Genomic DNA, 15883 nt, shown 5'->3' with positions numbered 1-15883 from the left:
TCTGTCTGTCTCCTCCTACAGAGCCCAACTTGCTCCCCCTGCAGCCCCGCCACACACAGGCAGGCACCGTCGTTCCCCACGGCGGACGTCAGGAGGAAGCCACCCCACCCCCAACTCCAAGCCCAGGCTCAGGGCAGCTCTGAGTTCAGAGCTCCCTCCACGGAGCTGGGGGGTCAGCATGTGGAGCAGAAGTCCCTTTGGTCTGGACCCCACTGAGAGTGGCTCAGACACTGGGGTACCTTCTCCAGAAATGGGCCCTGTGGCCGGGGTGACACTTACTCATTGTGTAACAGGTCTTCGGAGGAGCCACCCCCCAGCCCCTCCTCCGAGTTCTGTACTTGCTCTGGCTCCTTGTCCTCGGCACTTTCCCCCTTCTGGGACACGGCCTCGCCGTTCACGGGAGCTGAGAGGTCTGTGGGAAAGAGGCTCATGGGTCACAGCAGGGGTTACCATCGGGGACCCCGCAACCCTGTCTGAAGAGCGTGAGCAACATGTGAACCTTAAAGGCCCTCAACCCCTTTGTGTCTCTGCTTTCACCGTTCCACCCGAGCCACCAGACACACGGGGATAGCAGGCTGCGTGTGGGGACAGCAGGCTGCATGTGGGTCCTTCTCTAGCCAGTCCCTGACCATGCAGCCTGAAGATGCGAGGGGCTGGTCAACTAACGGCCCGCAACACCGGGAAAAACCCTGCCACGGCCAGATCCAAGAGACAGGAAAAAGACGGCCTCTGCCGTTCCGGGGCAACCTTGGCTCTGCTGACTCCCTGTTGATGCCCACCTGCCAGGCTGCTCCAAGCATCTCAGCAGGACCATGTGACCCCTCCGCCCCCGGAAGTTACGCCCTCCTGGCCCAACAGCCACGGCCCTTGCTCCTCTTGGCTCACCCGTGGCCCTCCCTCCTCCCAGACCTCCATGACCGCCTGCTCCAGTAACACTCGCACACTTGGCAGCACACACATGGCCTCTCAGACTACCTGACTCTGAGGGTGGTGCCTGTGAGCAGCACAGGAGTGTGTGGCCCGGGCGCCGGCCACCTTGTGGACACAGCGAGCCTGCACGGCCAGTGCCAATGGATTGTGTCCCCAGGCAGTCTGGGGGGAGCACCGGCCCATGCTCAGGGTCCTGCTGGCCACCTTGGTCCCTCGAGCTTCTCACCAGTGTTCGCCTCGTCCTCCGCCCTCTCTGTGGGGGCCTCCTCTCCGGCCAGCACTTCCTCGGCCTTCTCAGCCTCGGCCCTCTCCTTCTCTGACCCGGTTTTGGTCGCCTTCTGGATGGCCTCGATCTTTGGTCCCAGGACCCGAGACTTGAGCCGGGTGTAGACCTCCGCCGCCTTCTCCATCACCTCCTTGTTAGCCTTGTAGCGGCGGATCTGGCTCACCAAGAGGCCTGGCTCAGGAGGTGCAGCCGCCTCACCCCAGTCCCGAGACCCTCCCTCATCACCACCACCCCTGGCGGTGCCTCCCATGAGCACAGCCTCCTCCTCACTGACCACATGCAGCCCAGCTCCCAGAGCAAGCCCATGACCCCATCCCCTTCGATCCCTTGGCCCTGCCATACCTTTTTCAACGTGGCCACGACATCCGTATTCTTCTGAAGGATCTGTGAGGTCACCTGCAGGGTCCCTAGTTCCTCCAAGGCATTCAGACACCTCTTCACATCCTGCAGGTGGAAAGTGCAGTCAGCAGCGTCAGCATCTAGTTGAGGGGGCTCTTGGGGCCCAAGAGGGTGGGGAGGGACACCCTGGGGCTCCCTCTATGGGGAAGGGCCAAGTTACAGGGAGCCGGGGACAGAGGGAAGGACCAGGACTCACGTGGCACCACCTGGTGGAGGTGCAGAGAACTACGCCCAAGAGGCCAGGCTGGCCCTCATCTGGGGGGCACCCACCCCGGGTAGCCTGGTTTTGCCTCAGGGCTCTGAGACCTCTCAGGAAGCTCCAGCAGTCAGAGGATGGGGGACCTAGCCGTGACCTCTGTACCCCAAGGAAGGTCTCACCGGATTGTCAACCTTCAGGGCGAACTTGATCTCGCTGTGTAGTTTCTGTAGCTTCTCCTCCACGGAGGGCTCTGCAGGTAGGAGAGCAGGCAGCGTCGGGCCTGAGAGGAGTCCCCGCTAACAGGAGCCACTTGTTCTTCCAGGGCCGCCCCTTGTCCCTCCCAAAGACCCCAAGCTGCAGCCAGTGCTGAGCAGCCCCTCACCTTTTTTCTTCTCAACCTTCCGGTCTGGTGGGAACCCTTCTGACCGCTTCCGGGTCCGCTCCACCTTCACAGGCCTGTGGAGAGCCAGTCGTGCCCTTAGCGGGCCCCTGATCCATGTCCCCACCAGGGACCAGGGGCCTGTGAGGGGACCTGTGGCTGCTGCAGAAGGAAACAGTCAGTAGGCCCCGGAGGCCAGGAGGTGGCGGCTCAGGGCCCACCTGATCCAGTTGAAGGCAGCGCCTAAGGGGACTAAAAAGATGCCTAAGGGGACCAAAAAGATAAGTCCTTCCTCTAGGAAGTGGATAACAAATTTCTTTTTTTTTTAAACAAGTGAATAAGGGTCAGTGGTTAGTTACATAAACCCCAGCGCATGAGTTACTAGAGGTTCTGATCCGATGCTAGGAAATAGCAGCAGACACATTACTGCAGTTCCAATTCCATGTCCTGTTCGGTGGTCTGGGCCAGGTCATCCTCTGCAGGCTGATCCTGGCATTGTGGGGTAGGAGCAGCCTCTCTGGCCCCTACCCATCAGATGCCAGGAGCACCCCAGTGTGACAACCACAGGTGTCCCAGATACAGCTTGGTGCCCCAGGGATAGGGTCACCCAGGGAAAGGCTCCTGCACAACCTGATGGAGTCCTGAGAACCAGATTCTTCAACTGCTTCAGTCTCCAAGACTGACTTTGGACCCCGGGGCCCTCCCCTGAGTTGTGGGGACCCCTGGAGGCCATGGGGGGGGAGGGGCAGCATGGGACCAGACCTGGCTCGCGGCTTCTCCTCAGAACGTCCCCTCTTCTCCTTCTGGCTGGGTCTCCTCGCAGGCTCTGTGCTCTGTGACTGCAGCTTCTTAGCTGATTTCTTCACCTGTGGCAACCAGGGAATGAAAGGGCTGGAGCAGCGGGCAAAGGGGACTCTCCAGACTCCAAGCTGTCCCCTTAGAGACACAACTCAACACACCCTGCCAGTACCTCCACCTGGACAGGAGCTGCTAGACCAGGTGGGATGGACCTCATGTCCAGCCCATCCCCCTGCAGCAGCTTCTCAGCCCTGAAAGGATTACCCAGCAGTGGTGGGCCCCACTGCATTCTTCTGGCTGGCTGAGAAGGACACTTCCTGTGCCAGGGCACTTGCCCCGCCCCCCCCGCCCCCCACTTTGTGACAAAAAGAAGAATGGTAGAGAGAGGACAGGGCATTGTTCCCCTCCCTGATCCCTACAGAGTGGGCTCCTAGGCTCACACCAAAAGGCAATGGGCCCAGGAGCTCTGATTCCTGGGCTCAGGCTGGCCTGTGAGAGCCATGAAGCGGGGAGCTGACAGTCACAAGAGGCCTCATTGCTCCCTCACTCACCCACAAGCCATCCCCCAACTCGGCAGCCAGAGGACACCCATGAGCACCCACCCCATCTCTGCTCACAGTCTTCCAGGGCTCCCACATAAACCACCAAGTCCTCCAGAGGGCTACCTGGCCCTGCATGAGCTGTCCCATCCCCTGGCTTCTCTCCCTCGCTCACTCTGCTCCAGACACAGGGGTCTCCTCACTGTCCCTCCAACACACCAGGTACAGTCCTGCCCCCTGGCCTTTGCATGTACTCTGCCTCTGCCTGAAAGTCCCTCCCACAAGTATCTTCCCAGATCTCTCAGTTCACTCACCTCCTTACTTAATGTCAGCTGCTCACCTGCAGCCCATGAGGTCCATCCTATTTGAGATGGAAGCCCTGTCGCCCCAGTGTCACCCGGCCCGCCCCCCAAGGCACTGGCAGTACCCTCTCCCTCCGGTGTCAGCTCATCAGCAGGGGCTTCCTGCATTTCCGGGCCGCCTTTGCTGCCCCGTCTCTGGTCCTGGCGCTCAGGACATACACAAACATACCTCTCTGTCCAGCTCGGCCTCGGGCTCCGAGTCGGAGGAGGACTGTGGGCCCCGACCCCGGCCCTTGCGGCCGCGCTTCTTGACTGGCTCGTCGTCGTCCTTGAGCTCCTCGCCGCTGCTGCCCGCGCTGCCCCCAGGCGCTGTCTCCCCACGCTCGCGCTCGCGCCGACGCTCCTTCTCCTCCTTCTCCTGCTCTCTCAGCCGCCGCAGCTCCTCCTCCTGCTCCCGGCGCCGCCTGGCCTCCAGCTCGCGCCGCCGCTCCTCGTCCCGGCGCTTCCACTCGCTGATGCGGTCCACCTCGTCGCTGTCGCTGAGGGCAGGCCGGTCAGCACACCGTCATGGGGCCTCGAGCCACACGCGCCCGCCGCCTGCGCCCCGCCAGGGCCCTGCATCCACCTAGTGCTCCCCATCCAGGGCCCGGCACCCACCTGCCGCCTGCGCCCCTCCCAAGGACCTGCACCCACCTGTCGCTGCTGGAGCTGGTGGGCGGCCGCTCAGGCTTAGGTTTCCGCCCACGTGGCTTGGGCGGAGGTTTCTCGGCTGCAGAAAAAAGAGGGGTAAGCTCGCCCGCATCATGGCGGGGGGGGGGGGGGGGCATCTCTTGGAGAGCCTCCCCCAACCCCACCAGACCAGGCCCAGACCCCGCGCAGCACCCCCAATCAACCTACCTGGCTTCCGGCCTCGCGGAGGCTTCTTGACTGACACTTCCGAGTCCGAAGAGGAAGAGGAGGAGGAGGCGGAGGACGACGATGGCGACCTCACCGGGGGCACCGGCTCAGCCTTGGCTGCGTCCGATTCTGCTTTGGAGTCCGAGTCTGATGCAGAGGGCGCCTTCTGGGGGAGGCCAGGCAGGGTGAGAGTAGCTGGGGGGCCCACCCCTCCCCCAAATGGAGACCCTTCCTTCTGGCCTGGAACCAGGAAGCCCGGGAGCGCGGTTCACCCGGTTAGGGTGTCGGCACCCCTCTGGACCGCCCCCTCCTCTGTGGGTGGAGACACACTGAGACATGCTGACACCCACGGGTACGTGCACACACAGCCCACGCTCACACACAGACACACACTTTACACACAACACACTTGTACACGTGCAGACAGGACACATGCTTTCACACACATGTATGCAAATTCTATTGTACATATAAAACACACTCCAACATACACACACGCACATACTATATCATGTCCACACTCACACTGGTACATGTGCACACCTGGACACTGTGCTTGTATACACATGCTTGTATACACACAGGTCCTTCCACATGTGAGAACACAAACTGCTGCATACACACTCATGCACACACCATACCCATATAAACATATTCAGGTACACACACCACATTCACATGTGTGCGCGTGCGTGCACACATACACACACACACACACACTCTCTCTCCTCTCTCTCCCAGGGCCCCTAATAGCACCCTGGCCCCTTTTCGACCCTAGCATCTCGTTTCCGAAACAGGCTTCTAAGTCCCTTTCCAGGGAACAGGGTAGCCTCCTTGGGGGAGGTGCTCTGTGCACACTGTACTTAGAAGCCACAGAGCGAAGCCAGGAGTGAAGGTGAGGCAGATATCAGTGGGCTCTGGGGTCTCCCTGGGTCTATGGCCTCCCCTCCTCCAAAAACAGACCACCCCTAACAGAGGGCCGTGGCTGCTGACCATGGAGAGACGTGCAAGGAACTTTCCCAGGCCATCATGTGGGAAGGAAACAAAACCAGACCTCTGTACCTTTTTCTTCCGTCCCGGAAGGGGGCCCCGCCGTGGGGCCCGGACAACAGGTTTCTTCTCAGGAGTGAAGTCCTGGGTGGAAAGGAGGGAGCCGGACATGGGGCCCACAGGTAGCCCCACACGCGGCCCCGCCCGAGCATCCCTCCCCTGTGCTCTCACTCTGGCCAGCTGCTCACCTGGTCACTGGTCTTCTCTGACTCGGAGGAGCTTTCCGAGTTCTCCTCCTCAGATGGAGACATGCTGGCTTGATCCAGTTCGCTGGAGGCCTTTCGAGTTCGTTTTGAGACCGACATCTAAAAGAGGAGCAGCTCAAATGGATCAGCAACTGAGAAAGGCCTTGTGCTTGATGGAGCACCCATAGCCTAGGAAGCTTTGGGAGAGGGAGGAACCCCTTTGAGAATCTGATAAAAACCAGGTATACTGAACCTAGACATGATGCTCAGTGAGAGAAGCCAGTCACAGAGGACAAATACGACCCGATTCCACTCATGAAAAATTCCTAAAGGACTCAAACACATAGAGACCTGGCAAAAAGACACAGACTATCCCCCCTCCCTGCCCCTGCCAACCATGGGGAAAGGAACACCAAAAATGAGCTAGGGTGCTGGGTAACAATGAAAGAGGTTGTCTAAGTGTCTCCCTAGTATGGGGGAAAAGGTAGTGCAATAATGACATTCATTTAATGCAAAGATGAAAGCAAAAAATAAAACCTGAATACATATTAACCTACAAATACTGATTTCTCTCTAAGGGGTAGGATGGGAGGAGGACATTTGACATATTTCTGTTAAGTCCTCCAACAACTGTAAACAGAAACAACTAAGACTTTTAAAAAAACAGTGCCAAGTGGAGAAGCCAAAGGCCCAATACTGTTAACAATATGTTGGTCAGAATTCATCCATATCAGAGATTACTCCTCAACCACTGAAAATTGAACCTTCAAGTAATAGTTAAGGACAAGGAAATGCTTGTCTATCAGGTGGAAAACCCGCAAGACACACACTGTGTGCATGACTGCCAGTCTGTGCTTCACACACACACACACACACACACACTTGATCACACTAGAGAGCTCACAGAAGCACAGCAGAATGCTTCCAGTCCTTTGGCACAAAAAGCCCCTCAGAGAATTTGGGCGTTTTTCACTCACTGCTTTATGCTTTTCATACCTTTTAATTTATCTACAATGATCATGGCTTATTGTTATAATTGGAACCAAATATTATTTTTAAAAATCATAAAAAAGGGCCTTCCCTGGCGGTCCAGTGGTTAAGACTCTGCACTTCCACTGCAGGGGGCATGGGTTAGATCCCTGGTTGCAGAACTAAGATCCCACATGCTGTGTGGCAAAGGCAGTAAATAAATAAAAGAATGCCTCACTCCATCAAAAGAATTTGCTGCTAGATCCTAGTTCTTTCACTCTGCACCCGAATATCCAGAAGCAGTCACAAGGCAGAGGAAGGGGTGGGGAGGAAGCAGGAAAGAGAATACATCCAGAAGAATTTAAAACTCACATCCATGCAAAAACTTGTACATGAATGAATGTTCACAGCTGTGTTATCTGCGATGGTCCCCCAGTGGAAACATCCCAAATGGCCAGAAACAGATGATGGATAAACAAATGTGGTCCCTCCACATCCGGGAGCATCTCTCAGCCACGCAAAGGAGAGAAGCCCTGACACTTGTTACCATGGGTGGACTCTTAGAACACGATGTTCAGTGAGAGAAGCAGACACAGGACACACAGGGTGTGATTCCACGGATGGAAACGTCCAGAATAGGCCAATCCACAGACAGACAGAGTGGGGTTGCGGTTACTAGGGGCTGTGGGTAGAGATATGTGGGGACTGCCAAAGGGGATGGGGTTTCTTTTGGGGGTGATGCAAAGTTCTGGAACTGACAGAGATGACGCTGGCATAACTTTGTGAATGTACTAAAAACCACAAGAAGGAAAGGCCAGATGGGGCCTCTGAGGAAGAGGAAGGGCCCCAGCCCCCACAGGGCAGGCGTGCCCACCCTGTCCCTACCTTCAAGGCCACAGCCTTCCGCTTGAGGCCGCTGTTGTCGCTGCTCTTGTCAGAGTCAGAGTCACTCTCCATCCTGTCACTGGTGGCTGCGGCGGTCACAGCTGTGACAGCCATGACCCCCCGGTCCTCGTCATCCTCACTGCCACCTGCCCGGTCCGCTTCAGCGGCCTCGCTGTCGGAGGAGCTCACCGGCTGGGGGGTGGGGGACAGAGACAGCAGGTCACTACAGAGCTTGTCGCACGGACCACACCCACCGGCCGGGTCTCGAGTGTCAGGGTCCAGTTTGCTTGCTCTCCAAACAGGGGAACTGAGGCCCAGAGAGCTCCAAGGGCTGAGGCAGAGGGCGAGATGGACCCGAGAGTGCTGGGCACTGCGGGATCTGAGGGCAAACCCTGGGCCAGTGACTTACGCCTCTGGGCCTCAGTTCCCGCATCTGAGCCGTGGGGACAAAAGTGCTTTGGTCTCACAGGGCTGTGGTAGGGTGAGACAGTGGCGTACTTAGGATCATGCCCAGACTGGTAGGAGGTCCATGGAGGTTTGACTTCTGTAAAAAGTATTATTATTCCAAGTACTGATGAGCAGGAAACCAACCTAGGACAGGACCTCTAAGCATGAACTTCAAGGCACTTCTATTTCTGTTTTACCCCAAACATCAGCTCAGACAGTAACAGCCACGGAAACAGCAAACAGAGAGACAGCACTGCCCCCATGCTCACTGAGTGCTGGGCTTGTCTGTGAGCAGAGCCCAGATGCCAGGCACCGGGCCAGGTGGATGGTACCACCCAGAGGAGAACAGGGTGTGGGTCCTGCCCCCAGGGAGCTTACAATCTGGTGGGAGACCAGCCATGGCCATTTCAAGAGACCCTTTCAACACTGCTGGTGGGAATGTAAACTGGTGCAGCCCACTATGGGCAACAGTATGGAGAATCTTCAAAAAAACTAAAAATAGAGTTGCCATATGATCTAGCAATCCCACTCCTGGGCTTCTATCAAGAGGAAATTGTAATTAGAAAATATACATGTGCCCCAATGTTCACTGCAGCACTATTTACAATAATAGCCAAGACATGGAAAACAACCTGTCCATTGATGGATGAATGGATAACGATGTGGCATATATATACAAAGGAATACTACTTAGCCATAAAGAAGAATGAAATAATGCTATTTGCAACAACATGGATAAACCTAGAGATGATCATACTAAGTGAAGCAAGTCAGGAAGAAAAAGAAAAGTCCTATATGATATTGCTTATATGTGAAATCTACAAAATGGTGCAAAGTAACTTATTTATAAAAGAGAAATATAATCACAGATGTTAAAAATGAACTTATGATAACCATGGGGAAAGAGGAAGAGGAGGGATAAATTGGAAGATTGTGACTGACATATACACACTACTACATATAAAAGAGGCAACTAACCTACTGCATAGCACAGGGAACTCTACACAACACTCTATAATGACTTACACAGAAAAAGAATCTAAAATAGATACATGCATATGTATAACTGATTCACTTTTCTGTATGCCTGAAACTAACACAACATTGTGAATCAAATACACTCCAATAAAAACTTTTTTAAAATAATAAAATATGACAGAAATGAACATACCTATGAAACAGAAACAGACTCACAGACATAAGAGAACAGGCTTGTGTTTGTCCAGGGGTGGGGCGATGAGGATTGGGAGGTTGGGATTAACAGATGCAAACTACTATACATAGAATGGATTAATAACAAGGTCCTACTGGACTTCCCTGGCGATCCAGTGGTTAGGACTCCATGCTTCCCCTGCAGGGGTCATAGGTTCAATCCCCAGTCAGGGATCTAAGATCCCACATGCCTCAAAGAACAAACAAAACAGCATACCAACAACAATAAGGTCCTACTGTATAGCACAGACATGAATGAAGCTCTCCTTAGGAACCAAAGAGGTGGGTGTGGCTGGGGTGCAGGGCAGAGAAGAAAGTGGCAGGAGAAGGCACTTCCCTGGTGCTCCAGTGGCTAAGACTCCAAGCTCCCAATGCAGGGGGCCCAGGCTCGATCCCTGGTCAGGGAACTGGACCTCATATGCAACAACTAAAGATCCCACGTGCCAAAATGCAGATTGAAGATCCCATGTGCGGCAACTAAGACCCAATGCAGCCAAATAAATAAATATTATAAAAAAAGGAACATTGGGGGAAAAAACTAAAGAAGCCACATTTCCTTGGTGTGATTACAGTCAGGGGTCATGCTAGTCGAGAAAAAAGCAAGGAGGAGTGAAAGAGTATGAGGGTGTGTGTGTGTGGCGGGGGTTCCAGGGTGATGGGAAACACTATAGAAGCTAGGAATTTGGAGACAGAAGCAGTGAGGGTGTCCAGCCAGGTGGCCAGAGGAGGGTGGAGGGCCCAGGTCAGGGCTAAACAGAGGCTGGTCAGTCTCTGGGCCTGCCTGCCTTGCCAGGACCCCACCCATCCTGCACTGGCCAGAAAAGCATTTCAGCCTAGGAGACGTGAGGCCTGGGTTTGAGTCCCAGCGCAGCACGAACCGGCTAGTGGGACGGGTCCCTTCACCTCCTCTTCCGCCAGGTCACAAAGAGGTATCAATAGGGACCCTAGGTCAGTGGTTCTCAGCCAGGGGTGATTCTGCCCTCCGGGGGGCATCCAGCAATGTCTAAAGACATCTGGATTATCAAGATGGTGGTAGTGGTGGGGGGGGGGGTGGTTTTCTGGCATCAAGTGGGTGGGACCAGAGATGCTGCTCCATTGCCCACAGTGCCCAGGATGCCCCACAGAGTGACCGGCCGCAAAAGTGTAAAAGCCCTTGGTCCAGGTCTCAGGCCTCACATTCTAGCTAGGTTCCTTTGGGCAATCCAGTGAATGCTCCAGGCTTCAGTGTGCTCAGCTGTAAAGTGGGGAAGAGGCTGCCAACCTCCCACCCTCACAGCCCATCTCAGCTGGGACACAGCTAGAACCACTCTGAGACCCCATTTCCTACTTCCTGGCTTGGCGGGGGGACGTGGGAACAGGTCTGGCCGCACGCTCCTGGTGGGAGCACACCGAGTAAAGGCTGTCGAAAAGAATGAAGCTGTTCTCTGCACGACAAGGGGGACCAGTTGTGGGGAAGGAAGCCAAGTGGAGCTTTAGGGTTTCCAAAAAGCCAGCTATGCAGGGTGCTATATGAACACAGAATTTTGGAAGGAAACACAAGGATCTGGAGGCTGGGGCTTCCTTAAGAAGAAAGGGAGACAGAGCGACTGCCCTTTTGTACTTTTCAGTCTTGTACAGGAGTCTGTACTCCCACCTGAAGTGTAAAAATAAACTAAAAACGTATAGGATGAAAAGACAGACTGCTGGGGCACCCTCAAAAAGCAGCACTTCCCGAAGACTGCTGTGGATGGACCCCAGGAGAAGTGCCAATGAGGGAGATGAAATGCCTCGAGGTGTCCAGGCCTCAGCCCTAAACCACCACTCCTAAACCTCTGGGGGTGGGGCCCTGGGATCTGCATTTTGAAACCAGTGTTCGCTTTGGAAGCACTGACAGGTCTGGGAACCAGAGAGCAGTAATACATTACAGCAACTTCTCAACTTGGGGAGTCTATGCGGGGATGACTGAATATCAGGGCCACACTGCTTTCGAGTTTCATTTCCTCGAGGGCAGGAATCTGTCTATTCTGTACTTCACAGGCTGAGGGTGTGTAATAAATACTAAACGGTGCGATGATTCACCAGGAGGCAAGAAGTTTAAGACAAGACTAACTAGAATTTGGGTTGGGGCCAGAAAAGGATCTCATCAACTACCTTAAAAGGTGTCCAATCCCTTTACCCATGTTGGGAACGTGCAAAGCCCAGAGAAAGGCTGGCACCAACACAAGGGGAACATCCATCTCCCAGAATCTTCGCAGGAGGTGCAAGTAAGACAGCACACACATGCAGGAAGGGTGGGCCTGCCAAAGCTTCAGCAGAGGAGAAATCCACAGAGTGGACTCCTGGGTTCTGGACAGTGAGCTCCGAGAAGACAAGAGGTGCGTCGGTTTCACCTGGGATTCCTGATCCCCAGCCTAGTCTGTGGCCCTCACACCCCAGGGGTCTGTCTATACAGGAGGGTGGGCCAGGTCGGTGGGTGGACAGAGCCACAGGAGAGGTGTATGAAGACCATCTCAAGACCCTGAGCTCTCAAGCAGGACCAAATGCTGCAGAGATACACGGTCCTTCATTCACACAAACCAGACAGATCCTCTGACTCCCATTTCCCTGCCCACAGACTACACCGGATGTCCATTTCTTCCCTAACAGCTGAGCTTTGAGCCCTGCAGTCAATTTGCTTAGTCTCTTGGCCAACCTGGAGCCCACACCTCCTGAGGCCAGGCCACCCCGCCACCCCCTCTGCATCTCACCCCCAAACACCCAGAGTGAGGCACCCATCCCCCACTTCACCCTCAGCTTCCCGTGACTTTTTTTTTTAAAACAAATTTAACTTCAGCTTCTCTAAATTCCCTTTTCCCCCCTGAATGTTCAGAAGGTAATTTGGCACCTAGATGTTGTCTCTGTGACTGTTACGGTTTCTTTCCCACCTCAGCAAGAGTTCTCATTACACCCTTTTCCCGTGTCTGAAAACCTGGCAGTAAAGGGGGAAGGAAAGGGTGTTATTGAAAGAAAAATATTTTTTTCCTTAGAAAACAAAAGGTTTCTTAGCTCTCACAACACTGCTATACATTCAGGTTAATTCTAGAGCTGTGGGTCTGGGGGGAAGCGGGGCGGGACCCTGCACCCCTCCACCTGACTCAGGGGACAGTTGGCAATGCATGCAGATATGTTTAGTTGGCACAACTGGGTAAAGGAGAAGCTACCAGCATCAAGGGGGTAAGGGGCTGTGGGGCTGTGGATGCTTCCCCCTCCCCCACGGTACCCAGGACAGCCCCCTACAGAAAGCGACTAGGCCCCCAAATGTCAGCGGTGCCCAGTGGGAGGAGCCCTGGCCCAGCAGCCGCTCCTTTTTCATGGGACAAGCTAAGACCACCTCCGGTCCCTGGTGCGTGAGTGCCCGCTGCCCTCCCCGGCATGGACTCACCAGAGGCGCGCTAAGACCACCTCTCTTCCCCGGTGCACCCGTGCCCGCCCCCACCCCCGCCCCGACTCACCAGAGGTGCGCTAAGACCACCTCCGGTTCCGGGTGTGCACGTGTGCCCACCACCTCCCCAGCCAAGGACTTACCAGAGGCGCGCTGTAGCTGGCGTGGGGGTTGTTCTGGATCTCCCACAGGCCCTCATTGAAGCCTTTCCTCTTGTTGGGCTTCCCGTACTTGTCTTTACACTTGTCGTAGGGGAACAGGTCCTTGGGTCCCAGGAAGGCTCTGGAGAAAGGAAACGCAGGGCCGGGCCCTGTGAGCCAGGCCACCCTGGAGGCACCAAGTGGCAAGAAGCCGACCCCAGCGGGGGACACTTACGTTTCGTGTGTACCAAAGAAGAAGATGGGGTACTTGTTGGGCGGGGGCTTCACGGCACCGTCGGCGATGTCATCGATCTGTAGGAAGAGACCAGTCAGGGGCCGGCTAGGGGGTGGGGAGCAGCTTCACCCAGTGACCCAGGAAAGCCCTAAGAAATCGGCTGTTACTTGGAGGGAAGCATGCTGGGGGGAAGGGGCCCTTTCAGGGAGGAAGACGCATCACCTTCTAATTAGGCCTCTGCCTTCTTCTGAGCAGCGCTTCCGCCCCCCCACCCCCCTTCCCCAAGGTAGGTGTTTCACCTGGGCAAAGCCAATAGCTCTAAGCAGCCAGGGGGTGGGGCCAAGCCCAGCTTCTGTGAACTCCCAGGACCCTCCCACGGGACCCCCCCTCCCGCAAAGAGGCGATTGGTGATCCGGCTCCCAGAGGCTGCAGCTGGCTGCTCCAAGGAGGCAGAGGGTGGGGGGTGGGCTGCAGGAGACAGGCCCCGAGCATCCAGGAAGTCCCACCCTCTCCCTGCAGGCCCATGGGCTCCAGCAGTTGTCAGTCATCTCCCCACAGGAGGCTAGCAGCCCCTTCCCTTCCAATCAGGTGCTTGGAAGCTCTCTGGGCTTCGAGAGCCAGCTTGCGGGCGGGGGGGGAGCGGTGGCGGGCAGGCGGAGGAGAGGGAGAAGCTGGTACTCTGGGAGGAAGGGAAGTGCCCGTAAAGTTTCATCACTCTGGTGCCTCCAAGAAAGTAAGCCCGAGCAAATCAGGTTAGAATGGGTTCTCTGGTCCCCATTAATTCCTTCCTGTCCTCTTCACAGCCTGGGGGCAGCTGGAACCTTCCCTGTCCTCTACCCCAAATATCCTTCCTCAGTTCTCTGGGCCACTCTTCAAAGTCCTTGGGGCCCAGATGTCCATCGCAAGCATCACCAAACTGCATCACCCTGAAGACCAGCTGGTCAGGCCTTCCAGGCCTGCTTCTGCTCTGACCTCACCCAGGACCTACCTCTGAGCCTGAAACCCAGACATCCCGGCAGCAGCACCACCAGCTTTGGACCACTCTCAGCGCTGCCTGGTTAGTGGTCCTTGAGCCTACTCTTGGCATCTCATGGTGGCCTCTCTACAACCAAACACCCAGCCCTGGGCAATGCCCTTCTGCTTACTTCCACCCAGAGGCAGGCAGGGTTCGGCAGGGAGCAAGGCTGGAATCTCCAGGCATCCCAGAGTACCTCCCAGGCCACTCCTGAACTCCTTCTGTTCCTGAAGAACCTTCAACTTCATCCTTCACCTGTCTCCCCCTCCAAACTCCTTCAGTCCTACGGTGCATATTCCACCAACCCCGGTCCTGGGGTGACTTTGACTCGGGGATGACAACAACCTCTGGCCCCTCCTCCACACCCGCCTGCCCCACAAACAGTGCCTGAAACTTCACTCTGGAAATCTGGGACTCCTGCTTAAGACTCCGTCAGACTTGGACCCTTCGAATCATCTCTGGATCCCAGCCTCCTCCAAAGGGGATCCTCAGAGTCCTCTCGGCCCAACCCCCTCCTCTAACACTCTCTTTCCAGCCTGAGTACCAGTGGCTGGTCTCTGATTCAGGCCTCTCCCCATCCCAAGCCCTCCTTCCCACGCCCTACCCGCCACTCCATGCCCCAACCAGACTCCTCCACCAGAGTCTGGCAGGGGTGTCCTCCCAGGGCACAAGTGCCGAGGGTCCCCCCAACAAGTCTTACTCCAATCTCTGGTCTCTGATGCCTCATATTTTCAAACCACGTTCGCCCACAGCTCCAGTAACCTTGTAAACACAGCCCCCAGCCCTAGTTCCAAGCACCAGCCCTCCTGAGCACGTCTCAACCTTGACCTTCAACTCCTCCCTTGCTGGAACCCTTATCCCTAGACCCCTTCACACGTTTCTCCAGGACCCCCCTCAGAACTTGGCTTCTTGTTGTCCCCTCAAAGATATCCTTCTCCCTGGGGCACCTCCTTCCCTTAGTTTGGGCCCTCTCCTCAAATCCCAAATTCCTCAGCTCCCTTCACCACCTTCAAACTTGAACCCCGGTCCATCAAGCCCCAGTTCCCTCAACAACCATGTCCCTAGGCTCTGGGACCCCAACAGCGAGTACCCCAGGCTCAGGGCACCCCACATCCCCGGAGCTAGGGTTCCTCAGGCCCAAGTTCCCCCCACAGCCCAAGCGGGCGAATTCTTCAAGTCCAGGACGCTCACACCTCCGAGTTTAGGTTCGCCCACAACCACTGCGCGAGGGTCCTACAGGCTGGGGACCCCCGCACCTCGAGGCAAGCGGGTCCCCCAGGCCCAGGTTCCCCCAAACTCCGAGCGCGCGGGTTCCTCAGGCCCAAAGCCCCCCAGACTTCCAGTGTTCAAGTCTTTCAGGCCGTGTCCCCTACTGCCCCACCCCCACCCCCCCACTCTCCGTCGCCTGGCCCATATCCCTCGCGGCCTCACCCGGGCCGGCCAGTGCGGGTAGCCCTTCATCTTGGCGAACACCAAGTCCCCGGGCTTGAAGGCGTGCGGCATGCTGGCGGCGGGAAGCCCAGGCCGCGAAAAGCGGCGGCGGCAGCGGCAGCGGCTGCGGCGGAGGCGGCGGCAGCGGGAGGCAAAGCCGGGGGCGGGAGCAGGGAGTCGAGGGG

General features: G+C 56.2%; 1 protein-coding gene across 2 annotated transcripts in view; it reads right to left on the bottom strand.

Moving 5' to 3' along the window:
- The window catches only part of HDGFL2 (HDGF like 2), a 16238-nt gene extending 355 nt beyond the window's left edge, over positions 1–15883 (bottom strand). The window contains exons 1-15 of one of the 2 annotated variants that reach the window (XM_043466254.1): positions 15699–15883; positions 13253–13329; positions 13021–13159; positions 7819–8010; positions 5968–6084; positions 5792–5863; positions 4730–4892; positions 4526–4601; positions 4062–4371; positions 2956–3059; positions 2197–2270; positions 1994–2064; positions 1559–1660; positions 1157–1370; positions 280–412 (exon numbers count right to left, since the gene is read on the bottom strand). In XM_043466254.1, the coding sequence (XP_043322189.1) occupies positions 280–412; positions 1157–1370; positions 1559–1660; positions 1994–2064; positions 2197–2270; positions 2956–3059; positions 4062–4371; positions 4526–4601; positions 4730–4892; positions 5792–5863; positions 5968–6084; positions 7819–8010; positions 13021–13159; positions 13253–13329; positions 15699–15770 (1916 nt within the window). In that variant the 5' untranslated portion in view covers positions 15771–15883. Of the gene's footprint in view, positions 1–279; positions 413–1156; positions 1371–1558; positions 1661–1993; positions 2065–2196; positions 2271–2955; positions 3060–4061; positions 4372–4525; positions 4602–4729; positions 4896–5791; positions 5864–5967; positions 6085–7818; positions 8011–13020; positions 13160–13252; positions 13330–15698 lie in introns of both variants that reach the window. The other variant, XM_043466252.1, reaches the window with a different exon arrangement.

This window comes from Cervus canadensis, chromosome 4 (assembly GCF_019320065.1).
Source record: "Cervus canadensis isolate Bull #8, Minnesota chromosome 4, ASM1932006v1, whole genome shotgun sequence".
NCBI lineage: Eukaryota > Metazoa > Chordata > Mammalia > Artiodactyla > Cervidae > Cervus > Cervus canadensis.
Note: the sequence above shows the minus strand (reverse complement) of the source record. Positions and strands in the feature narration are given on the sequence as shown.